The sequence below is a fragment of the Volvox carteri genome (genome assembly GCF_000143455.1).
Source record: "Volvox carteri f. nagariensis unplaced genomic scaffold VOLCAscaffold_60, whole genome shotgun sequence".
In the NCBI taxonomy this organism is placed as follows: domain Eukaryota; kingdom Viridiplantae; phylum Chlorophyta; class Chlorophyceae; order Chlamydomonadales; family Volvocaceae; genus Volvox; species Volvox carteri.
This window is the reverse complement of record NW_003307603.1, coordinates 660,976-687,236: the sequence shown is the minus strand read 5'-3', so window position 1 is coordinate 687,236 and position 26,261 is coordinate 660,976. Positions and strand designations below refer to the sequence as shown.

At 58.2% G+C, this 26,261-nt stretch overlaps 2 protein-coding genes across 2 annotated transcripts; one reads left to right on the top strand and one right to left on the bottom strand.

Annotated features, from left to right (window-relative positions):
• Positions 1 to 1,705: 1,705 nt before the first annotated feature.
• mcm5 (minichromosome maintenance protein 5) lies at positions 1,706 to 9,663 on the top strand (the record flags this gene model as incomplete). Its single annotated transcript, XM_002956398.1, has 17 exons — positions 1,706 to 1,721; positions 1,794 to 1,956; positions 2,226 to 2,340; positions 2,716 to 2,799; positions 3,595 to 3,720; positions 4,218 to 4,436; positions 4,991 to 5,119; positions 5,605 to 5,708; positions 6,175 to 6,355; positions 6,599 to 6,769; positions 7,108 to 7,227; positions 7,339 to 7,439; positions 7,663 to 7,882; positions 8,054 to 8,167; positions 8,473 to 8,586; positions 8,920 to 9,030; positions 9,463 to 9,663. The coding sequence occupies 17 exons, from the start codon at positions 1,706 to 1,708 to the stop codon at positions 9,661 to 9,663; spliced, it is 2,289 nt and encodes a 762-aa protein (XP_002956444.1).
• A 2,543-nt stretch (positions 9,664 to 12,206) lies between these two features.
• On the bottom strand, positions 12,207 to 24,205 carry VOLCADRAFT_97411 (uncharacterized protein; the record flags this gene model as incomplete). Its single annotated transcript, XM_002956338.1, has 8 exons — positions 12,207 to 12,267; positions 13,744 to 14,810; positions 15,069 to 16,265; positions 16,486 to 16,644; positions 17,934 to 21,083; positions 21,961 to 22,331; positions 22,927 to 23,119; positions 23,816 to 24,205. The coding sequence occupies 8 exons, from the start codon at positions 24,203 to 24,205 to the stop codon at positions 12,207 to 12,209; spliced, it is 6,588 nt and encodes a 2,195-aa protein (XP_002956384.1).
• Positions 24,206 to 26,261: the final 2,056 nt, after the last annotated feature.

The following is a 26,261-nucleotide window of genomic DNA, read 5'->3' as shown; positions in this document are numbered from 1 at the left end:
CAGTTGTTGTACACCGGCGACACGGCGCCCTGGTTCGCAAGGACCGCCTGAACTGCATGGAGGCCCACCCATGTCAGGATGGCCAGCACAGCCGTCCCCATCATCAAGACGACGACCCAAACCATCATGAGCCACCAGAGAAAGTGAAGCGCCGCGTTGACCGCCCGGTACACGGTTAGCTGCTTTGGGTTTAGCGCTGCGAAGATGAGGGAGTGACAGAAGGAAAGGAGGTGTCCGAAAATGCAATATAGGAAGAGCGGAGGACGCGCCACTGGGAGAGTGAAAGAGTGGCAAGGAAGTGCACCAAACCAAAGGCCACGCGACGGTGCCATTCAGCGGTTCTTCAGGCTCATGTGCTGTTATCAGTCATATTTAAACATGGAAGCCAGCTGGTTGCGGAAGTTCATAGGTGGGCGGGAGCGCGGCAGCCCCAAGCAATAGGTGTTGGGGTCGTTGACCCCGGGGTAGGGTTAGGACCGATTTCGGTCCTCTGCGGGGCTGACGTGAACTTTTTAAAAATATTACTTGTGAGCTGTGAACTGTCCCCCATAACACGTCAGTGGTTCGTGTTATCCCCAATAATTTCCACGCAGTTCGCCAGTCCCAACACGGCTTCACAACACGTGCTCGGGAGAACAACAGGACACGGTCCGTCACGGTGTGTTGCGCGTGCACGCGTTGGGGCACTGCTTCCCAGTACCGCCTATTACTCACTTGCCGCACTCTTTTTCCTCCGGGATGCTTACTTGAAAGATCATGTTCCACACTAAGGAGCTTTCGTAGGAGGCCCAACCCAAAGAGAGCGCATGCAAAGAGAAGGTACATGGACGATGTCCCTTTGATCGCCTCCTCAATGCGGCCTAGGTTGGGGGCCGTGACAGACGGCCCCAAGACTCCCAAAGAGTACTCCACTTGGTGCAATATGACGACGGTGTAGTGGACCCTGCGATCGTGCGGCGGCATGGCACACGTGGCAGGTGCAGCTGCCGGGTGAAACGCATAATCGGAACGTGGGGCCCAAGGTGCTACGTACAGTTACGACTATTGGTGCAGCGTCGGTGCGGCTTGCGGTCCATAACAAAGATTTAAGATTTTACAGCTTACTACCGAAGGGCGTTTAAGGGACATAGCCGACGGACTCTGGCCTCTAGGAAGAGGAATGGTACGGTACGATACGTTCGTGCAGCTCCAAAGCCTACCAAAAGCTCACCATATTGGGACTCCAATAACCATACATAGCATACATCCCATAGGTATTAAGGGAAGATAGTAGATGAGTGACCGTGTTGACATTCTGAGTTACTTTCCCTCGAGTGTATGCGGAGAATGCTTTGTACCAAACTCGCTATTCGGGGCTCACTAGCGCTATGGAGGTGTAAAATGTGTCTAAAGTGTCACAGCTATGGGCGGATTGTGTGATTCGAAAGCAGGACATTTACAAACGAAGTAAAAATGAAAAGAAGGCATTGCTATCCACTGTTGCAACTTTACAACACGACATCATGCAGGAATCTCTAGCGCAACAAGAAACAGTTAATGCCGTACCATGCCGTGCAAACTACGCAAAAGGGCGGGAGCCATGTACTCATGTGCCCTAAGGAAAGCTTTAGGCAGGTGCTGCAGCTGGAGCGCCTTTGCAGTTACTTGTACATTGTAGTTTTCACCTGTCCTTTGACAATTAACAGAATTTCATCCTTTAGGAAACATGAGCGGCTTCGATGGTGCGCGCTACGAAATTCATCCTCAAACATAGCTTTTGATTGACACGCAACACTGGTTGCTCTGTAATGTAGGTGGTCGGGTTTACTACAGCTATCAGGGCCAGGAGGCACCGCGTGAGCCGCTTGAAGAAGGAACTGGCTTAGCCGACAAGGAGCTGGTTGACCACTTCAAAAAATTTATTCAGACTTACCAGATTGGTACCACCAGGGACGTGTCTGAGCGGCGCCTCTATGCGTAAGTACAGCGGGGCAAAACGGGGGCTGGACGCGCACGTTGACAGAAAATGTTGATATTGTGATCTTACTTAAACATGAATGGGACGACTGGGTTCCAGGGGCTGCTTAAAGCTGTTGGACGCCCCAGCTGTCGACCGGGCAACCGACTGCTTATGAACCGCCGAAGCCTTTACGACCTTCGCGCCATCATAATTGCATGCCTTCAGTTAGAAAATTGATTCCTTTATCAACCTGCATCCTCTCCTGAACCTGACCGTGACCCGCTAGCGACGACCTGTATGAGCGCCGAACACATCTCCACGTAGACCTCAAAGATGTCCGTGCCGCCTCCCACCGCCTGGCTGATGAGCTCGAGGAGCGGCCGACCGAGGTTCTGCCCTTGGTAAGTGCCGCACAGCTTTCCATTCGAACGTGTTCGACAAAATGCTGCATTAGTAACCTAGTCACAGGGTTTGACACGTTGCGCTTCCTGCGGGCGCCCTTTTAACAAGCTATGGCGAAGGGTCTCCGACAATTGTTTGCAATTCTTACTTGGTGTAGCGTAGCGAGGAGGGTCATTAGGAACCCGTCCCGTCCACCTCTTTGTTTCCCCCCTGACTAGGTTTGACCATACGCCGACCGCTTCCCACTTAGCAAGCATATCGACCAAAAGAACAAGGGTGCCCCCTTTTCCGCCTATGTATCGTCCTCGGCTTGACACAGCTCAACTTCTCCTAACACTCCAACCCTCGCACCGTGCCATGCTGTTGCCCTGCAGTTCGAGGAGGCCGCCTACCAGGTTCTTCAGGACATGGTGGCGGCGGACGAGGAGGGCAAGCCCGTTGAGGTTCAGGACGTACAGGTGGGAGATTAGCGGTTTCAGGAATGTGGTGGCGGAGGGGTCGGGAGACAAGGAAAGCTTGCAGCTATCCAGACACGACCCGGACATGCAGGGCCAGACAAGGAGAGGGGGACCCAAAGCCGAGGTGCCGGTGGCGGCAGTGGCAGTGTCAATGGGGCCAGGAACCTGCAGGAATACACGGCCCGTTGTAATCTGCCCATCTGTGCCTTTGCACTTGATGGGAAAGAAGTGTAATGAGGGGGTATTGGAAGGCGTGTCCCCAAGACCACTCGCAGGATTAGTGGTTCAGGAAAGCGCCTGAGGACCCAGGACCTTTACGGACCCAGAGCCGCCTGGCTCCAGGGCTAGGGTCTGAGCTCTCGCAAAGGGATGGGCGAGCCGAAGCCTGGGTGAATGGATCATTCGAGGAAGAGGGGCTTTGTCCGAATTGGGTTTTTCTCTTATGGGCTTAAGCTTTATGTTTCGCCCGTGACCGCCGCATTACATGTTTATGAGGCTTTATTCCAGCTTTCGACGGATTAATGATTTTGTCGACGGAGCAGCAAGGGGGCAGGGGTCGGGAATAACAGGAGAGGGGTGGTGGAGGAGAGGATTTCTTAGAGAAGGGGAACGGCGCTTGGAGGTCCCACGTATGGCCAGTTGTCTGCTGGCACATTGCAGCGCGCCTCCCCCTTTCCCTTCCCCCAACAGGACATGCATTCCCATGTAATGAGTAATCGGCACTTCGTAATAACACAAGTACCCAACTTGCCTGACCCGTAAGTGTGCATTGCTGTCGTACCTTTTGCCGTACAGGTTCTGCTGTACAGCTCCATTCCGTTGGCGCAGAGTCAGGCTATGTCCATCCGCGACCTGGAGTCGTCCCGAGTATCAAAGCTGGTCCTGCTGACGGGCATCATAACGGCGGCGTCGAAGCCAAGGGTATGTCCGCTCAGTGTTCGGGTTTTTAACCACTTGGAGCAGATCTGATCGTCCGGATGGCGGGACGCAAAATATCACCCGATATACACCCGACTCGTGTGTTTTAGACTTCATGACTCGGGACGACGCACACGAGTCGCGGCTCGGTTCATGGGACGGAGTCTTGGGTTGGGGACACCCGACTTCTTAACTCACTTCCCGTGCTGCCTCTTTCCTGTCTATACTGCATGTTCCCATTCAAGGTTTGTATACAAATGTATCCCTTTTCCACCGCCTTTGAACGCGAGCACGCCACTTGTAGCCTTGTTCGCGTTTTGGCCATTTGGGTTGGTACGAAATTCAGCTACAACAGAACGCATGAGCAGCTCCTATCCGCCTATTGTCATCCACCGCCTGTCTGCTCCTCCCTGCGACGTCACGTTCCGGCCACGGGCCTCACCCTTCCCCCATACACACACACACACTCCCCTGCCTGTATCCACACACCCCGCACGCAGCACAAGGCCACCTACCTGACGCTCCAGTGCAAGACCTGTCGGGGCACCAAGCGCGTGACCTGCAAGCCCGGTCTGGGCGGCGCCTACATGCCCACCTACTGCGACATGGCGGACCGTCGGGCGCCTGGAGCGGCTGGCTCGGAGGGCTGCGGCCAGAACCCCTTCGTGGTGCTGCCCGAGGGCTCCAGCTTCGTGGACCAGCAGACGCTCAAGCTACAGGTGCGGTTCACAACATGACCAGCTATGGCACCTTTATGAATAGGACACAGTGGCTGTGGTTGTGACACAGTGACTCTTCCACCACTGAAATTATGTCTTCTGTCTCTACTCGTCATCGTGGTCGTCAGGCGGCCCCATGCGGTGGTACGGTGTTGGGTTATTTATACCTTTGCTCCTTGAGCCCTTCCTGTCGATGTAATTCCCGTTTTTCTACATCTGACTCTGTGACTCGTTTCGACGCTGCGTGTTTCTCCCTCCCGTGTTTTCCTCAATTGGCCGCCGCTCCCCTGCCACCTTCCCGGGGGCGTGCAGCCTCGTGCTGCCTCGTGCTGACCCCGGGGTAGGGCGCCAGCGCAACAGCAAACTCTTCCCCCTTGTTCCATGCCCACCCGGTGCCATCTGCTGTATCGCGGCTGTTGCAGCTATTGCCGCTGCTGCTGCTACTATTATTATTATTGCTCATGTTACCGGTGCTGTTGCTATTATGACTCACGCTACTGCTGCTGCTATTGCTCGTGCTGCTGCTGGCGCCGTCCTCTGTCTGCCTCTCGCAGGAGAAACCCGAGGATGTGCCCACGGGTGAGCTGCCTCGCACGGTGATGCTGGTGGCGGACCGCCAGTGCTGCAACATCGTCACACCCGGAACCCGGGTCACCATCACCGGCATTTACAGCACATACAAGGTGCGTGTGTGTGGAAAAAGGGGGGTAAGATGACTGACTGACGGCCGGCTGGCTGGCGGATTCGTGATAGGATTGGGCGTGGTAGGAGCTTTGTCGGCACTACCGGCACGAATGATTCTATTATATGTGCGCATGTGAGAGCAGTTTGTTTTAGGGGCCATGCGGGCCGGTAGGTGTGGTGGATAGGAGGCGGGTGTAGGCGACGTATTGGGGGTTTGTAAGACGAGGGTATGGGATGCGTGTGTATGTACCGAGTGGCGTTCCGACCGAGCAGAACCTCGTCCAATCGGTTTGAGGCCTCTTTTACCTGGCACGATTCTCACCAGCCTCAGCACTGCGGCTTCCGACTCCTGAAATCTCTACTGTCTGCTTTTGGACGGTATACGAAAACCATTCCCTTTTAGGCACGCCCGCCTTAAAACCTTGTAAACCCTTCCTGTCCTTCCTCTTAACACCTCCTTGCTGCAAACACGTCCCTTTACCAGGGCAAGGCTATGGACAAGGGCGCCACCTCTTTGCAGCAGCCGTACATTCGTGTTGTGTCAATCATGCAGGAAGCGGGTGACGCGCACAGCCGATTCAAATTCACGTGAGTCGCTGGAGTGGAGGTTTGCTGGATTGGGCCGGATTGGTTGTTCGGGTGGGGTGGGGGCGTTGTTGAAAGAGAGGGAGTCAAGCGGATTGATGATGATGCGAAAGAGGCGAAAGGGCCCACCGACTGGCAGCGGCCTGTGTGCTCGTTACGATTTCGGCTAGTAAATCAGAGAAGCTCGGCATGGCTTGCGCTCCTCTTCCGTGGCTAGGTGTGTGACTGGGGAGAGTGCTGAGTGTGAAAGTACTGGCTGCGCTGTATGAACAAGAGCCTGGTGTAATGTCAGCACCCTATGATGTCACCCCGCTTATCCTCCTCCAAATACCCCTCCCGCTGGCTCGTGGGTGCCGCTGCTCATGGTGGCTGCTGCTGCTGCTCCTGGTTCTAATGATACCCTTCCCCGATGGCCGTGATGATGATGATGACGGTGGTGGTGGTGATGGTGATTCTTTGTGGACCGCAGCAAGGAGGAGATCCAGGCGTTTGAGCAGTTCGCGAAGCAGGACGGGCTACACGACGAAATCTTCGCACGCATCGCACCCAACATCTACGGATCCCCGGACATCAAGCGCGCCATCGCCTGCCTCCTGTTCGGCGGCTCACGCAAGGTTGGAACTGCGGTCTCTGCTGGGCACCGTGGGTGGGTGGGTGTGGAAACTGCCCCCCAGGTGGTGTCGCGTCATTGGACGCGTGTGTGGGGTTGCTGCAGACGTGGCTCGTGGACGGCAAGGGCCACGTTTGGTGCTTTCTTCCGACTAATGACGCGCGCGCCCTTCCATCCGTCGGAAGATCGGCAATAACTCTAATCGGTTCCTCGAGTGGTTTCGGACGGTATTCATAACCCTTTTTCCCATCCGCAACCTCGATCCGAATTAATCGCCCCACAGTCTCTTCCCGACGGCACCAACCGCCGTGGTGACATCAATGTGCTGCTGCTGGGCGACCCCTCGACAGCCAAGTCCCAGTTCCTCAAGTTCGTGTCCCGGGTGGCGCCAATTGCGGTGTACACCAGCGGCAAGGGCTCCTCGGCGGCGGGTCTCACTGCAACGGTGGTGCAGGTATGGTTCACGCGCGCGCGTGTATGTGTGTGTGTGTGCTTTAGAGAGTTGCCGCGTGCCGTGTGTACGTGGCATGTGTGCGTGTAAGTGTTGCGGTTCGTTTCCGCATGTGTTCAGAATGCTGCGGGTGCTATCAGCTTCGCGTCCCTTCGCAGTCTGACAGTCTGAGGGCCATCTTGGGCTGAGGGCCCTCCAACAAGAATGTGTGCTGTCTTGCTGCCCTGTGGGAGCCCCTCCCTCTTCGGACGTCGGCAGTGCTCCATACAACGACCCCTGCATCTGATTGTGGCCACTCAGTCCTCCCCTCCCACCTGCCCTCCCACCCTTTTCCGCTTCAGGACGCCAACACCCGGGAGTTCTACCTGGAGGGCGGCGCCATGGTGCTGGCGGACAACGGGGTGGTGTGCATCGACGAGTTCGACAAGATGAGGCCAGAGGACCGAGTGGCCATTCACGAGGTGAGATACGGCACCAGACGTAACACCCCAGACTGCTTGTCCAAGCTTTCTCCCGCACGAAATCTCTCCCCTAGAAAAATGCTTCACGTGTTTATCCCGGCTTGCACGCAGGCCATGGAGCAGCAGACCATCTCCATCGCTAAAGCGGGCATCACCACCATGTTGAAGAGCAGGACTTCAGTGCTGGCAGCAGCTAACCCGCCGTCCGGAAGGTGGGCCTGGGGCTGGGGCGCCAGGATAGTGTGATGCTGGGCAAGCCTGGCTTTGGTCACATGGTTTTTCTACTGCAGCGGCAAGCCTATCTAACAGCGCTGCGCATCCACATAGGGGATTGCTTACATTACTTGCCGTCGCTGTTGATGTTCGCACGTGCGCGCATACCACCTGCTCCTTTGACCTCTTCTCTCGCCATGCGGCCATGTCGTACGGCCGCAGGTACGACGATCTGAAAACGGCACAGGAAAACATCGACCTGCAGTCGACCATTCTTTCCCGCTTCGACCTGATCTTCATCGTCAAGGATGTGCGCGAGCACGATATCGCCATTGCGAGGCAGGTGCTAGACAACCACCGGCTTGGTGGCGCCATCAAAGCGCGCCGTCAGGGCGCCGGCTCGGGAGCGGCAGGTGACGTGGGCGTCGGCCAGGAGGCGCAGGTGCGTGTGTTCATGATGCTACCCTCCTTGTACTTGTTGTTGTTGTTGTTCCTTGTGTGGTGCTCCTTTCTCGGCCACCCGCTCGGCGTTGTTGATGTTGTATTGTCAATCTACCGAAATGGCATTGTGTTGGGAACTCATATCTCCTACCTCTTTAAACTGCTCTTGCAGGACGTGGAGTTCCTGAAGCGCTATATCCACTATTGCCGCAGTCAGTGCTCCCCCCGAGTCAATGAGGATGCAGCCAAGCGGCTGGCGGCTTTCTACGTAGAGATCCGCAACGAGGTGCAAAGGGAGAAGGGAAAAGAGAAGGGGTTGGGGCAGCATGTAACGAAGAAATGTTGTACCTGTTGGGCGTGTACGTACCGCCGCGGGATCCGACATCCGCCGATCGGTACTACATTTCTCTGTAGTGATGCAGTGATACAAAAACAAATGGTGTGTCGAAAATTGTCTTCCTAACGTGGCCGCCGGTATCTATCTCCCGGTTCCGCTTCTCGCACCCAATCACTCGTCCAATCTATTATCCCTTTCCCTCACTCCCACTGCCCGTTGCGGAATCGCCACTGCCACTGCCACTGCCGCCTCAGGCCCGCGCCCAGGCCAACGCAACCGACAGCGACTCCCCACCGGTGCCCATCACCGTACGGCAGTTGGAGGCCGTGGTGCGTATCGCTGAGTCGCTGGCCAAGATGTCGCTGCAGGTACGAGTGGGTTTCGGGAGTGGGTTGGGAGGACGGGAGGGTGGGGTACGGGGGCGTGGATGATTGGGTGAGTGAGCAGCTGAGCCCAACGCAAGGAAGGAGTCCTTGGAAGACTTTGTTTGATACTTGATTTCGTCGTTGCTCCCCGCCGCGGCAGCTCGTAACGTTTGAGCCATCCTTGAATTAAAATCCTTTGTAATGGACTAATGGGTTGGTCTATCACACTGTTTCGCGAATGCCCCATGTGTCCCAACCAAACAACGAACCTAACGCCCCAAACCGACATCGCCCCCTCTCCGTCCCGCTTTCAAACCTCGTCGGATGCCTTATTAGCCTGTGGCTACCCTGGAGCATGTCAATATGGCTATAGAGCTGTTCACCAAGTCAACCATGGACGCGGTCAAGAGCGGCCTCACGCAGACGGAGTTGGGGGGGGAGCAGCAGGTGCGGTGCGGTGGGTGCATAATCGGTTTTTATGGACAAAAAATATACTAGCATGAAAACTCAAAAACACGGGTTCCAGCACTACCGCACACACACACACACAGCCGCATACGTAGCGTAGCGTAGCGATCCGTGCATAGCGCGTCTGTGTACTTATGGGGATGTACGTGGTTTGAGGCGCTCTGTACAGGTGTTATGACAAACCAGAAGTGAAAGTCGCACTTACGCAACGGCCCGTACAACTGTATGAAGGCCCCCTGACCACTCTCCTCGTGCACCCGTTCCTATTCCTAGCCTCGTCCCTGTCCCGAGCCCCGCCTGCCATTCCGTCTCGGCTGTTCCCTTCGTTTCAAAGTCGTCCCTGTCCTCCGTTCCTCCGCTGTTCAATCTCGATCCTGCTGAACCTCAACCCTCCAATCCTCAACCCTTCAGTTGGGTCACGTGCGGCGGCTGGAGGAGCGTGTCAAGAGGCGGCTGCACATCGGCGCATACATGACCACACGGCGCCTGCTGGATGAGATGGTGGCGCTGGGTGAGCCGGAGAGCCTGGTGCTGCGTGTGCTGCTCACTATGGCGGCAGCGGGCGATGTCAACCTCACCCGCGAGCGCACCATGGTGCACCGCGTCAGGTAGAGGGCGAGGAGGAGGAGGAGGAGTGGCGAGGTGAAAAAAGGGCTGAGCAACGGCGAAGCAAGGCGGATGGCGGGCTATGGGGTTCCACAGTTTACCGCATAGTGGAGATGGTGGGCAATTGTTTCGCATTACAGGTGGTAGTCAGAGCACAATTGTGTCTGCGCTATGTCTGCTCCAGTCGGTGCTCCAATCTGAGCATGAGGAGCCGGGACGTGCTCTCGCAGAAACCCGGGGCAGTCGCGAAGTTCAGAGGCAGGTTGGGCTTGACGTTGGGCATGAGTGAGCGGTCGATATTAGATGTGGTTGAGAAACTGTGGTGATGGTGTAATCAAGTAAAAGTCCAACTGACTTTGTTTGTCGGAGTATATGCTGTATTCGTGACGACGGTGTAGTGCCGTACCATACCATAATCCAGGCGGGGTATAAGGTGAAAGGGAGGTAGGCGGTTGGTTTCAACTATCCGATTTGTCTGATTCCGTCAAAGCGGCGCGCGGCCCGGTGTGGTTGAATTACGGCGTGGCGGTGGTAGAGGGAAGAGGACTGCGCATGTCGCTTTCAGTTTTAGGCAAGAGGGGGGAGAATCGTTGGCTTGTCACTGTTGGATTGACATCGTTGCGTTGAGACAAGCGGACATGGTGGCAGGTGCTGCTGCTTCGAGTTGGCTTTATTTTGTGTTGATGATGGGATGGCGCTCCAACGCTACGCTATTCTCCCAAGGGTTGCTTCTCTTGTGGAGGGCAGCCCTAGGGTGCCGGTGCTAGCATGTAAACGTTAACGATAGAAAAAAGGCAAATGTTTGCCTTAATACGGCCAGTTTACATGCAAGCTAGCACCCGCAGCGACCTGCTCTCCCTTGGGAGACTGCACGTTAACCAAGTTCAAAATAATACGGTCCCCGTCCAAGCATTGATTGTTTGCCTTTCCATGAAAATGGCACGGGATCGGAAATGTACTGAAACACAAATGTTCTCAGGGGACAAACCCGAGAGGCAACGCGATCAAGCAATATTCCCTTGTAACAAGAGAAGCGTACTTTCCCCACCTTCGAGCGAAATCTGTTACCCCCGCACCAGACCAATGATATGGCACGGCAACCGGACGCCACTTACCCCCAGTAGCGGGGAACCGGGGCGCCTCCTCTATATGCATTGCACCTTTGCAAAAAATAAAAAGCACCAATAACGTCCCAAAATGCGACCCAGTCCCCTCCCCTTCGCATCTTAAGCCCCTGGAATTGACCGTGCATGTGAACAGATGCGCGGTGGGCATGAGCGGCACCGAGTGAACCAGTAGGTGCGTGTCTGCAAGCATGTGCAGAATCACGCCGCACTGCGACTTCCTGCTGACACACGGCCCCAAGCTCATTGTGCCCCAGCAAATGCATGGTCAGCTTCGAAATGCGAGGTTGTGTACGGCACTTGCTCTCCTCCCGCCGTATTAATCCCTCCGTCGTTTTCCACCCTCCCTCGATTAGAATCCGCATAAGGGCCACGTGTCACTCTTCTGTACAGACACAGCTCTATAGATAATGTACGATGGGAGAAGTGCCATCTGAATCTGAGCCACGACCCAGCTGCAGCCACGACCCACCAGTCCTGCCGTACCGTTCGTACGGGCTGTCTGGACGGGGTAACGGAGCTACATGAGCCGGATGAGACCGGATGCGGTGTCGTTAGCAGAATCGTCCCTTTAAGGGCAACAGGGAACGATATAGTCGTGTGGCAATTACCCCCTTCTTGAGGGTAATGCCGATGGTGCATTCGGACACATTGTACCATATACGATATTCTCATCCAAACACCCTAATGGCGGTGAACATCCCCAACCCCCCCGCAGCAGTAGCGCCATGCCGCTGTCGAGGTCGCCATTCCGCCCTGCAATAGCCCCCCTAGCCCTCTCCCCCTTTAGGCCGCTCTCAATCCCCGGCTGTAGCCTGCTCCTCCTTTACCGTCACCATCATTACCACCATCGCAACCGGTGATGCAACTTTGCTCAAAGCCAGACGAATGCCTCCTTGCCAGGGTCCCCGTCCTGCATGCATGAATGAGTGCAGGACCTGCTTGCCTGCTTGTCTGTTTGCCTGTCGGCCTGCGCATGCTCTTCCTCCTTCTCTGCAGCCATCCGGCGGCCGTCGCGCGCACTCACTCTTTTCCACCAAAAAAATGGCAGTCACGTCAACAGCCGCCCGTACCGTCATATAAACGAGGGAAAAGGAAGCGAGCAGCTGCTAAGACGGGGCACTGAATGCAATAAATACGATATTTAAATACACACTGACGCCTCCCCCCGTAGATGTACAGGCATACACACGGACCTACATAAACACTAGCGGCTAGCTACACGCGGCGAACCCTTGGGCACTGCCGTATCATGGAATACTGTAAGACACTGCAAGGAACACCACTGCCATCACCTAATACCAAATCAGGCCGAGGAGGGTTTAATGATATACTAGTGGCGAAAGCCTGCCAATGTTCGTCCTGGCACGTGCGTGTTTATGGGTACGCGCGCCAGAGCCTGACATTTTGCCGTTGCTTGGGTACCTAGCACTCCCCCATCTGCCTTTGCCGTTGGGTAAAAGCGGCGCGGCGTAGAAGCGGAAGGCTGTCAGGAGACGCGGTAGGCAGGTGGGACAAGACGATCTGCCATTGTTTTATGTTTTATTTGTCATGTTGTGACGGCAGATGAGACGAGTCTGACGCGGACGCTGGGCCATGACATATCTGCCGCGTGAAACAGGAGGAGATACCACATGCGCCATACAAACGACATATATATACACACACACGCTCTCATGCATACAACAGGCAAGGGAAAAAAGCTTGTGAAGGGATTAGGTGCGGAAAAGTGACCAGCACCAGCAGCACTAGCAGCACCAGCAGCACTAACTGCAGCAGCGGTTGCAAAATTTTATTTCTGGAGGTTCACTCATCACTTACACATCTGCCTGCACGTCATCCACATCCCCAGCCAGCTCATCCGGACTCCCGGACGGAAGCATTCTCCCACCCGCGCCAGCTTTCGGTCCTGTACATCCACATCCACATCCTCACTGTTTGACCTCCTTCCCGTCCTCTTCCCCCTCCCCAATCATTTCAGGAATACCTCCTCCTCCTTCTCCTCCTCCTCCTCCTCCTCCCCCCCATCACATCCAAACATTCCCTCCCTTCCCGATAGCTCCGAAGGCTCATGTTTACGTCGACCCCCCAAACAAGTGCCAAAAGCAGTTGACGCACAACAAACACACAACGCGCGAACCACGCCCGCACTCACGCACACACCCAGGCGGACTACTACTACTACAATTGCCTGACTAGGAAAGACGCGCATGTTACATCAACTCCAACTCCCAACTCCAACCCTTACGGCTCGCGGCTCACTCCAGATTAATAACACGTCACAGCCCCACACAGCCCCACACAGGCCCCAAAGCAAGTCTGATCGCCTTTCGTTTCTTAAAACAAAACCCGTGTGGGTCGCTCAGGTATGGTCTTCCCCACTTCTCCCAGCCGGGCCGAAGGGGGGAAGACCTTCACCACCATCACCACCTAAACCACCTGCTTCCCATTCGTCCTTTCCCATGTGCGCTCTTCACGCCCTTCTTCTCTACAGCCGATGAAGTTCCAGGGCCAAGGTCCACGACGGGGCGGGGCGGTACGGGGTGGGGGACGAGCTACCCGGGCACCCACGCATTTACCCCCCTCCGGCACAATCCCCAATTAGTGCCGCAAACTCAGCGCGCCCGAACCCACAGGCGACAGCGCGCCGCCGTCGCCGTAGTACCCGGGGGCAATGTCGCCATCCCCTTCTTCACCCTCTTGGCCCCCATGTCGCGGGTGTTGGGACGACTCCCCCCCGCCGCCATCCTGGGCCTGGCCTTCCGCCGCCGCCGCCGCCGCCGCCTGCTCCTCCTCCTCCTCCTCCGCAGCAGCGTCCCCATCGCGGACCTGCATCGCCCCCAAATCCTCAGCCCCACTACTACTGCTGCTACTGCTGCTACTGCTGCTGTTGCTACGGCTGCGGCTTCGGCGAGACGATGCAGCCGCGCCATGGCCACCACGGGGGTTGCCGTTAGCGGACGGGGCTCCGCCGGCGCCGTCGTACTCCTGCTCGCCGCCGTCGCGGTCTGAGGCCCCAGGGGCGACATCGCCAGCTTCTTCATCCTCGCGAGCCCAGCCCTCCTTCTCCTGGTCTGCTGCCTCCGAAGACCGCTGTACCAGTGCGCCGCCATCAGCCCTCTCGTCCTCGGCGGCCTCTTCGCCGTCAGCCCGGACTCCGCCGCCGCGGCCCCCGCTGACACTTGCCCCATCTCCATCCCCGTCGCCGACGCCGTAAGCACGGCTGGCCTCCTCCTGCGCACCATCCCCGTCATCATCCCCGTCCCCGTTCTCGTCTTCGTCGCCGTCACCACCGTCGCCGCCGTCGCCGCTGGCGCCAGCGGCGCCACTACCTTTCTTGATCCTCAGTACCTCAATAGCGGCTTTCTTACGACCCGTATTCCGAACCGCGAGGACCTCCATGCTTTCCTCGGAACCCAGGTTGCCGCTGGCGCCGGCTGTACGGATAGGCGGCCCTGGCGGCGCTGGAGCCGGCTGCGCCGGCAGCTGCTCGCCGCCGCCTTCAGCGGCGGCACCTCCTTCCGCGGCCTCCCCACCCGTCGCGGCGGTGCTGCCCCGCGGCGACCTCACGTCGGCCGCATCCGGCGGCCTCGAAGCCTCCGGCTTCACCGGGTGCTCTGGCTGATGTGGGTGTTGAGGCTCTGATGATACCCCATTCTGCTCAGGGCTCACCGCCGCCGCCGGCTTGCCCTCCCAAGGCGTCTGAGCCGATGAGGGTGGCGACAGCCGGGCGCCGCCGCCACCGCTGCGGGGCCCGGTGCTGGCGCCGTCGCCGCCGCCGCTGCCGCCGCCGGGCCCTCGTTGGATCATCGCCACCGAGCTGACCATGTGGGTGGAAACGGGAGCCCCGGGGACGGGCTGGGGCTTGGGCTCGGGAGCACACTCGCGCATCATTTGTTCCATTTGTCTGGATCGCTGCCACTCTGAGTCGTGGCAGAGAAGCTTCCGGAAGAGGTGCTCTGAAGGAGGCCCTGGCGGCGGTGGCGGCTGCTGCGGCGGCCGCGGTGCGGTGACCTTCTTGTAGTAGTCCTGTATGTATGTGTGTATGTATGCGGGGAAGCGCGCCGCCCAATTTGGCAGTGCGTGAGAGCGTGGGAAAGGAGGAGATAGTTGTGAGTTGGTTGTGAGTTGGCAGTTGTAAGGGGAATGAGGAGGTTGGGAGTGCGACCCCGCTGGGGTATGTGTGGGAAGATGGGACCGGAAGGGGGGAGGAAGAGGAACGGACTGTAAGGACTGTAAGGACCCAGCCAACTCCAGCCAATGTCTGATGCACCTCACTACACGCACCTCTTGCATCCGATTCACCCAATCAGGGGTGTGGCACTTGGTCCGCAACATCAAGTGATCCGAAGCGCCTGACAGTTTGGGCTTGCCGCCCTTGCCGCCGCCGCTTCCGCCTCCATTCTCGACGGCGGCGCTGTCATTACCGCCGTTACCTGCCTCGCTACTGCCGCTACCGCTGCCACTAGCGTCCGCGGCAGGGTAGGATTTTCGGACCGTTGACAGCGACGCAGCGCCGCCGGTGCCCGAGTACCAGTCGCTACCGCTGCCAACGCCGCCGGCGCCGGCGCCAGCGCTGGTGCAGGTACTGCCGGCGGTTGGCCGGTTACGATTGCCGTTAAGCAACGGATTGTTCCCGGCGTTGACCAGCGCCGCTGCGTACGGCGCCCCTGGTACGATCGCTCGCATCTGACTTAGAGCCATGGGCAGGGCCTTGAGCGCGGGCGCCGGCGACGACACGGGCCGCCCTGGGCTGCCGCGGCGGGGCGCGTCCGCCATGTGGCCGCCGCCGCCGCCCGAGGGCGACACCGGTGGCGACGCTGACGCCGCGACCCCGTAAATCTTTGTCAGCTTGCTCGTACTCGTGAAATTTAGCCGGAGAGGGATGTCCAAAGAATCGGTGGCGGCGCCGTACGCCGACCCCGCGCCTTCATCCGACGGCGCACTGCCACGGCGCGCCGGCGGCGGCGGTGGAATTGCGGTCAGCAGCGTCGGCTTACCGCTGCCCAGCGGACGCGACGGATCCGGTGGCGCGGCGGCGGCCGCCGCCGCCGCCGCCGCCAGTCCCGGATGTGACGGCGCCGCTGCCGACGCAGACGTGGAAGCGCCCCGCGGAGGGCTACTGGCGCAGCGGGGCCCCTTGGGCGGCGACGGCTGAGGGGGACTGGGACGTGGCACCGGGGCGCGTACGAGCACCGGCGACGGCACCAACGACGGAGGCGCCGGCAGGCCGTTGCAGGCGCCGCCACTCCGGGCCGAGCTTGGCGCGCTCCCCCGGGATCCCACTCCGTACCCCGATGTGGCGTACGGCGACGACGGTCCCGCAAAGCCGCTGCCGCCGTTGCCCATCTCCCCGCGGGATGGCGGCGGAGCACCGTAGCGCTTCACGCTTGGCATTCGGTCCACAGCGTGCGTCATGGAGGTCGGTACGGACAGAGACTGGATGCGGGTTTCAAGTTCCTCTGAAATCCGATTGCCGTACACCTGAGGGGGTTGAGCCACAGGTGGCAATGGAAGTTATGTCCAAGAAACGAAAATGTTCATATCGCGCAGGTGGGATTTAGGAAAGGATTCAGAGATGGAAAACCGCAGGGAGGAGTAGGGAACTGAAGGAGGACGAGGAGTTTAGGGCGGGCATGGCAATCAAGTGCAGCGTGGTGAAGTGCAGTGCATGGCATGGCCGTGTCGGCATGGGCTCACGCACCTGCATATTAAGCCTGTTCTCTGCGGCCGCACCCAAAGCGTTGCGATTGCGGGCGAGAAGTGCGCTTGCAAGCGGTTCTAATCCGTAGCTTGTAAGGGAGTTGTAGCTGAGGTCAAGCTTGCAGAGCAGAGGGAGCTGCGGGAGAGCATCTGCGAGCATCTGTGGGGAAGAGGGGGTACCGCACGGGGGTATGGGCTTGCGTCAAATAAGGCGATCAATTATTTTGTGGAGGACTTCGAGACATATATAAATGATTACATAGCAGGCATAATTTGCATACGCGCTTCCTGACGGCTTGATGACCGTGGCTCATGTGCGAACAAGTGAACGCGAAGGGCATGAAAGTCAATGTATGCATAACAGTTCACACATACGGTGCAGTTACACATGCGATCAATGCTCAAAGCTCGCCGGAGTGGCCGAACGTCCTAACATGTAAAGCAAGAAGAAACGATGCCATCACCACACCCCCGATATAAAGCAACACGTCAAACTAAACGAAATTCATCATCATAGAAGAAACTACTAACGCTTGAGGAGAAACGCCACGCCTGGTCCTGAGGCCCGCAAAGCTGAACTCCAAACAAAGCTCGCCTGGACCCCAAGACTTACCCATCTCCAGGCTAAGCCAGGTATTTGTGCATACCCGGGAAAAAGGTTTCGTTGTCCCTCAAGTGTTCTTCACAAGTAATCTTCCGGTTTTGTTGAAACAGCCCTTTAGATAGATGTATTCTTCAGCCAAGATTAATCGCTCTCTAATGGGGTCTTGTATGCTATCCTGCCAACAGTTAGACTTTGCACAGGTATAAGGACTTTAGGCCGTCATCCCGTATCTAGGGATCATACGGTTCCATCATCCGTCTTCGGCAAAATCACATGCTGTAGACTTTTTTAACTACAAAGTTACAGCTATCATGGAAGCTAATTAATTGTTTCTTTCCATAAGGAAGTTTACTGCGGCGATGCGGTTGGTAATAACTTCCACCACGCTTCCTACCTCGTGTCGGTGTGCAATATGCCGTTTAGTAATCTTCTTCCTCCCTGCTCCCATATCCTTATGCAACTTACAAACCTGTAACCCTAACTGAATCAATGGAAAATCTTATTCCATATCCCCACTCCTGGTACGCTGTCCTGGTTTTTGAACTTCTGCTCCTCGCTGACCAACACACACACACACACACACACACACACACACACATACACACACTCTTTCGACCTCTCCCCTTCCCCTTACGTACAATGCGCGTGACCACCCACCCCCCGCAACTCGTTTCAGCTCGTCCCAGTTTTCCCCCCTCCTTCCCCACCTCAACGCTTCCCTCCTCCTCCAACCTCCCACTACCTTAAAACTTCCTTTCCAACCAAAAACGCTCTCCCAACGCCCCAAAACTCATGCAATCCTAGCCCCACCCATTCGCCCGCGGCCAGTGGGCCCGGCCACTCACCCTTGCGGCGTTATCCGTAAGGCCCACTCCGGACAGTGACAGCTCCACCAATCCGCGGTGTGACGTCAGCGCCTCCCCAAGCGCCCGACTGCCGACGGGGCCCACACCCTCCGGGGGGTCCCCGCCGCCTAGCCGCAGCACCGCGAGGGAGGTGTTGTGCAGCAGGGCGCGCGCTAGTCGGCGCGCCACCGTCATATCCAGCGGACAGCCCACAAGGCTGAGAACACGCAAGTTGGGGCAGGCTGGCGGCCCGTTCGACATTACTGACGACGCTGCCGACGGCGATGGCGGCAGCAAGGCGAGGCCCAGAAGGTGGTCCGCAACAGCAAACATGGCGCCGGCGTCGCAGGCGTAATTCAGGGAGACGTACGACAGTGACGGCAGCGCCGCCAGGTCGGCGAACAGCGCCGACGTGCCGTCGGGTGCAGGACTGCCGGATGCGGCTGCAGCTGCGGCGGCCGCGGCGGCGCTGACGCTGCCGTCGGAGGTGCCGCCGTTGCTGCTGCCGCCGCTGCTGCTGCTCAAGGAATTGAAATCTAACACGACCTGCTCCAAGTACGGCATGTGCCGTACAAACTCAGCTAGATGCGCGGCGTTGTGAGCGCCGATGCCGGCGTCAGTTAGGTCTAGAGAACGCAGCCCTGGAAGGAAAGCCGACTGCACGCCGGCGGCTCCGGCGTCGGAAGCCGCCGCCGCCGCAATGCGGGTCTCCAGCGCCGTCGCCGCCGCCGCCGCTGCGGCGTCGATACCCGTCTCTCTGCGACTATCACCAAATGTCGGCCTCCGACTTAGCGTGGGACCCATGGACGCCTGGACCCAGTTCGCTGAGACAGCGGAAATTGCGTGAGCTTGACGAAACGCAAAGGGATTCGGTAGCGGCGGTACGAGCGCCGTCGGGTACAGCAGACGGAGCAACGCGCGCGCGTCACGCGCCGCAGCCGCCGCAGCCGCCAGCGGACCGCCCTGCGCCGCCGCCGCGGCCGCCGCCGCGGCGGCGGCCCCAGTGCCCGCAACCGGCGCCGGCGGCGGCGGTTGCACGATGCCGTGCAGCCCCAGGTGCCGTATGCTGATGGAAAGGCTGACGGCGGCGCCCAGCGGCGCACCGGCTTCCTGGGCAAGCGAGTTACGACCCACAGAGAGGCTCGCCAAGCCGGGGGTCTCGGCACAACGACGGAGGTGGGAAAAAGCGGCATCCAATGCCCGTACTGCCGTACGCACTTCCGATGATTGCATCTGCGACTTGGGCCTGCCCTCCTCGGGCGGCGCCGCTGCCGCCTCAGACTGTACAGCATCCCATAGCTGCCGCAGCGCCTCCAGCACTGGTTGTACGACAGGATGCACCATTAAGCAGCCCAGCCCCGCCAGCCGGCTGGGCCCGCTATTGCCGGCTACTGCCGCCGCAGCCTTGCGCGCCGCTAGAGAGTGCGGTGACGAGAACGCCGCCGCCGCGGCGGCGGCGGCTCCGGGAGGCAGCATCAACCGCTTCACCTCCGCAGCCGCCGAGGCGGCGTCCATCGCCAGCCACGTCCGCAATAGCCCCTCCAGTGCCGTACCTGCCGTTGCGGCGGCGGCGGCCCCGACGGCCGTCGACGGGCGCGGCCGGTCCGCTGCCGCTAGCGCATCGTCATCCAGCCGCTCCGTCCAGGATCCATGTACGGCACCCATGGCGTCCTCGTTCAGGATCCGGCTCAGCGCCACCTGGAGCGCCTGTACGACCCACGGCGCCACGTCCAGCACGCCCGCCAGCAGCCCAAGCTCCTTGCCTCCGAAACCACACTCGTCAAGAACGAGGTGGCGCAGCGACGGCAAGCTCCCAGGTACGACGGCGCCCAGTAGCGCCGCACCTTCGGGGCCCAGCTTGTTCCCTGTAAGATCTAGCACTGTAAGATTCGCCAGCGGCTGCTGAACCGAGCCCGTTGGCTTTCCGCCGCCGCCGCCGCCGCTGTTCAGCACCGAAATCAACATCCGCAGCCCCACGCCATTAAGACCCGACCAAGCCAGCCGCAGTTCCTCCAAGTTATGAGAGTGAAGCAGTGCCGCCGCCAGGGAAGCCACGTTGCCGCCGCCGTGGACGTAGTGGCTGTACGGCGGGCTTGTCGACGGCTCCGCCGTCGATACGGTATGCCGCCGGCTCGGCGGCGGAGCGCGCAGCACGGCGCCGCTCAGGTTTAGAACCCGGGGTCCACCGCCCCAGCCAGGCTGTTTCGCCGCCGTCGCCAGCGCCGCCAACACCTCCGAGTCGACGGTGTTGCCCGTCAAGTCAAGCTCCTCAGCAACTGCCGTACTGCACCCGCTAGAGGCAACGGCGGCGGTGCCGTCGCCATGACGCTGCTGGGAGAGGAGCACCGGCAGCACCGCCAGCAGCGCGGCCTCGTCGAGCTGCGTACCCGCAAGGCCCACGTGAATCAGCCGCTGAGGACCCGACGCGCGCAATGACCGTACGAGCGCCGCTACCGTAGCGGTTCCCAGGCCCACGTTGCCGCTGAGATCCAGCGCCGTCACGCCGACCTTATAGTCGTGCAGTACGGCAATAGTCGCCGCCGCGCCGACGTCCGTCAGTGTGTTGCGGTCCAGACCCAGCGTGCGCAGCCCCGTGAGCGCGCCAGCGACCCCATCGACACCGCTGGCGGCGGCGGCGCTGCTGCTTGCACGCCGTACGATGACTTCAAACTCCTTGGTCAAATCATCATCAATGCCGTTGCCGCCCAACAGCAATGTTGTGATGGACGGACACGCCGTTATCGCCGCCAACAGGTCGACGGCGCCGCCAGTGCCCAGAGCACAGTCGCTCACGTCCACATACGTGAGCTTCAATATCGTCGTGGCAGTGCCGTACAACGGTGGCTGATGCCGCCGTCGAGGCGATTGCAGCTGCCCTCGAAGGAGTTGTTGCTGGTAGTGCTGCTGCTGAAGCTGCTGTTGAAATTGCTGCTGTCGCCGGGCAGCGGCGGCATGTGCACCGCAGACGTCGCGGATCATCGCCGCCACGGCGGCGGCGCCGCGAGGACCCACCAGTACGGGGCCCTGGCCGGCAAGGTCGAGGACAGTGGTGAGCGGCAGCGCGCCGCGCCGCGGCCGCGGCTTGCCGTCACGGTCGAACTCCCGCGGTTCCTCCTGCGCCATTAGCGGCACTAGCAGAGGCGCAAGGCCCTGCGGAGCCGACCGCAGCCAATCGGGCATGGTGGACAGCACCGGCCAAGATTCCAGCACCTGGAATGGTTCGATTTTACCAGGTTACATGCGGAGATCCGGATAGTATCAGCAGCAGGAGCAATAGTATCAGCAGCAGCAGTATCAGCAGCAGCAGCAGTATCAGCAGCAGCGGTAACGGAATCGGTAATAGCAGTGGCAACAGCAGCAGCGACAACGCGAGCAGCAGCACATGCACACGTCGTCTTGACAGCAGCCGGAGCAGCGGGTGTAGTAGAAGCGGCAATAACAACAGCAACAGCAGCAACAGCAGACAAAGCAAAGTGTGTTACTTGCAAAAGAGGCAAAAGAGCAAAAGAGGCGTCCGCAATGTAATGTAGTGTCGGCATGAAGTCTCCTTTTGAGGACAAGGTACAAGAAAAAGGCTTTCAGGGTTTGACCCCAGAGTTTCGAGCGGCTCCCTGTTAACGGGTGGGAATTCACGCACCGCCGCCTAAACTGATGCAGATTTAGATTCAGCTCCCCCTCGTCCGCCAGGTACACGAAAAGGACATAAGCATTATGGGTCCAGGGACCCAAACCCCATCTCACTCACACACTCACACACTCACACACTCACACACTCACACACTCACACGCACACTCACACTCACACGCACACTCACACTCACACTCACACTCACACTCACACTCACACTCACACTCACACTCACACTCACACTCACACTCACACTCACACTCACACTCACTCTCACACTCACACTCACGTCCGCGCCATCCACCGCGCGCAATACCACATGCTTCGCACTGCACCATCGTACTACATACACACAGAGCCACACAGAGCACCGTACACCACGCTGACCGTACGACGTACCTGCGTGACTCTCTGGATCCAGTTGTCGTGCCAATTGTACGGCTTGTTGCCCAGCCGACCCCGCCGTAACGCCTTCTCCAGACCCTGAAGCGAGTGAATATGCCCCTCCTGAAGAGACGGCAGCCGCTTAGCCAGCCCAGCCACACGGAGCACCTCCCTTAGCCGCTTCTCCTCGGACTCAGAAGAAATCGGGCTGCGGCCCTTGACCCCACCGGTGCTGCTGGCGCCGCTGCCGGCAACGCCATCACCCTCCGCTGGATTCTCAACATCCTCCGATACCCTCGCCGCCGCCGCCGCCGTCGCCGCCGCCGCCGTCAACCCCAGCATCGTCACTTGACGTATAATTTCCCTCTGGTATCCGTCGAAGCCATCTGTGGGATGGTGGGAAGGGAACGGAAAGGTTAGAGACCCGTGGGTCATGTCCCATGTGGTCAATGAGGCTAGAAGTGCGCAGTGTAGGGGTCACGAGGCAGAGCGCCAGCAGCAGTGGCGGCGGCGGCGGCGGCGGCACGACGGCCATCGGTGATAGATCAATGTGGTAGCGCCTGTTGCGGTACACAATCGGCATTACCAGTCGTGTGTCCGTGGTGAACGAAGTGGCCCTCCGAGGGACGCGTAGGCGTCCGAAGAGACGCTCGCGCCCAGCAGGTGGCTAATTTAACCTGTTAGTTACAGTACTAACGGTAACTAATTGTACGACAGACCCAAACATTCCATGGGGAAAAATGAAGAACCCCAAAGAAAGACACTTTGCAGGGAGGGGCTGCGTATCGTACATGTTAGATGTTGTACACTGACTGTTGGCGAGCAACATGTGCTCCCCCCCCGCAATGGTTCCGTCAGGGGCTGCGGGAGCTGGCTGCCGTACAGCTTACGTCAGCAGAGGAAAGAAAGTACATGGATAAAAAGTAGCATATTCGCGGTGGGAACGAATGGCGCAGCAGGTTCATCGGAAGGCGATCTCACCGCCGCCCTTAAACACCCAAATGGGATGTGCGCGCGCAACTCGGTTGAGCTCCGCAAAGGTCCACGCGTGCTCTCCAACACTGTCCAACGTCAGATCGCGAGCGGCCAGCAATGACGGCAACGGGTTTTGCCCACAGTACGACGCGTGTACGGCTGCCAGCAGTGGCTTGCCGTACTGGAGGGCAAATTTGATCTGGAAAATGGACAGGGAGGCGGGAAGGGAGGGCCCCGCAGAGGGCGAAGGAGGGAAGTGGAGGGAGCGAGAGGGACATGCAGTGGGGGGGGGACGTTGAGTTGTGTATTTTCGTTGTGGTGTGCACGTGGGTTATGAGGCCCAACATAAATGACGCTAAATGACGTAATTAACATCGACGAGGCGCATAGGGGCCAGGTGTGTGTGAGGAGTGTATGACTCTCTCACCTTCCCGCTTCCCCTTTTTGTTTAGGGGGCCGTACGACCCTGCGTCGGCCTCCCAATCATCGAGTGTATTTTGTATCGTGCCTACGAATGCATGTGTTTTGGGCCGCCGTGTTTTTTTCCTTGTATGCGTGTATATGTGCATGCGTGTATGCATTATTATGTTGTTCGTGGTGCAAGCGCCGGCGTCTTCGTAGCACGAAAGACATACAGACGTACGCAACTGGCACCCCCCCAAGCCGATCGCCACAGTCAGCCAGAAATGAGGGGCGCGAGTCCTCCCCTCCCCTCCCTTCCCCTTTCCCCCCACCACTTAAGCACAAACACAAACACAAACACAAACACAAACACAAACACAAACACAAACACAAACACAAACACAAACACAAACACAAACACAAACACAAACACAAACACAAACACAAACACAAACACAAACACGAACACGAACACGAACACGAATACACACACCTCCTTAAGGGCCCTATTGCCGGGAGGTTTGTTTGCCAGGGCATGGTAAAAGCCAGGAGTCACCAGCATCACCACACAGCAGCTGTCGCGGATGAGAGCTTCCACGTCGTGCAGCTTCGATCTGTGCTTGGCGTCGTTCACGACCGGTAGCCCCATAGCTGTGAGCTCCCCCGCGAGCGCGACACACCAATCAGTGCCCTCTGGCCATTTGCACGAAAGGAAGGCCGGCCGGCGCGGCGGCTCCGACTCCTCTTTTTTCGGTAATTCGTGCTGTGTATAAAGTGTTGCTGGCTCCTGCAGTTGCTCATCAGCAGCTGCGTCGAGTGTATGTCGCGCATCGTCGCCGGTTAATGACGGTGCTCTTTCATGAAGAATATCTTCTTCCGCCATTATTTTTTACAGTTGGTTACTTAGTGATAATATCGAGTAGTTTGCATGTAGTTCTTCGCCCGCCTAGTGGCGTTACCACTAGAGGGTTTGCATGGAGGGCTGAGTAGTCCAGGCCATGGTCTACGTCATGCTTGCAAGCCAGTAACATTACGTTTTGAGGTAAATTCTGTATCGCTGCGGCAAACACCTAGTCTGAGTGAATGCCTCGACAAAACATATATATCGTACAGGTATCGCAAAACGGCAGCAGTTCCGCGCAGTAAGAATCTTTCAGAGAGCTCATGGCAAGTTCTCCATTTATAGTATGAAAAATACCGTCTTATATGGGTACGCGAAGGCCGAGGAGGCAGGTAGGGAGGCAACCTACGACGGTCAGTAAAGGGCCTCTCCTTAACTAAAAGTCGACGGGCTGAGTCGCCGTCGTGGGTCATCTACGCAAGCGCATCCCGGGGACCAAATATTCATTTAACATATGTGTAAATACTGTGCGCCCGTGTCATTTTTCCATTCAAAGATTTTAAATTACTCTTTTGAGTCCATGGCCTGACGCTCGGCACGCACCCCGCGCCCTCCTCTTATCGGTAAGGAATAAATAAACCAAAACCTACCACTCGGCTTCTGTTAGGCAACCTAAACGCTTAACACCTATTTTAAGAAAGCCCTGTTACAATCACAAGTGGTAAAGATGAAAAACGTAAAAGTACGCCAGAACGACGTGACGCACGAGTAAGGAGCGGATTGTCCTGAAAGCAAAACTGTCGCTCCATTTCTCCCCAAAAAAATTCCCCCTCACGCTCGCCCGCCGTCTGCTCGCCACCGCCATACACAGCCCAGCCGAACACACATGCACACACAGCGCAAACCCCCACAACATATATCTATATTGCATTGCCATAACTACGCTTCGCAGCTTTTAACGCGAAACGTTTGTGTTTTTTTCGTGATAGCGCAGCTCTTTTGTAATAAAAGGTACCGTAACCAGGCGACGCCGCAGCGTGCAGGGTCCCGGCTCCCCCTGTGCCTCTTTCTCCACCACCTCCTCCGCGACCAGCCCCTGGGTTGCAATCACTACTTACACACACCAGCAGAACGCCACCAGGTACCGAAGTACAAGGGCCGCAGGGCGACGATATAGTCCCTAAAGTGGTGGTTTGCAGGGGAGACCTGGGGAGGGGGGAGAGGGGGGAGACGGGCGAGAGGGGGGAGAAGGGGGGAGAGGGGAGAGAAGGGGGAGACGGCAGGCCTACATGAGGGACATCGGAAAGGGCCGCCCGCTAACGCCGTGTTTGCTTTCATGAGTCCGGGCTCCAGCCGCCATTAATGAATCAAAAGCACCGGCGTTGCTACTCCGCTAAGCTGTGAGCCCTCACTACTTAATCAGCCATTTGACTGAATGATCCTGTCGGCGGCTGGCAGCAGTCATCCAGCCATCTAGCCATCTAGCCGGCTCCCGCCGGGGCGGAAAACACGCGGGAGGCTAGGACGGCACTGCCAGTCCAAGTGCGGAATCCCCCAAGCAGGTGTTCCTTAAACTGCGGTCGTGCAGTCAGCCGTTGTTGGTTAGAGTTACCGTTTGACGCCTTTACCCGTACCTCTACCCGTACGACGGTGACGACGCCGACGCCGTAGGTACACATACACCTCGCCCTGTCGGAATGGCTTTGCGCTGGCCAAGGCAAACGGCGTTTCTGTTTGTATTGAAGATATCAAATTTCTCGAAATTTATATTTTATTAAACTGCTATTTTTGCTGGTTATCAGACTTAAGACGGGAACCCTCAGTCAGGAGCGAGTCGTCAGCTGTTTCCACAAACCGAAGCAACCGAACTCGACTTGCGAGCAAGAGCTCTCAGAGTAGCGCACAAGCAACGCGAAATCCCTATGCTATGTAACGAGCATCGGACGAGAATAGTCGCGGCAAATCCCGTCATCAGTTATGCCGTACAATGTACGGCGGCTCTACCGCGGCTGCGCATGCGGGCAACGCGGGATTTGTTTAGGAAAGAGGCCCTCCCGAGACTCCTCCCGCCCCTTTCCTGCACAAATCAAAACACATG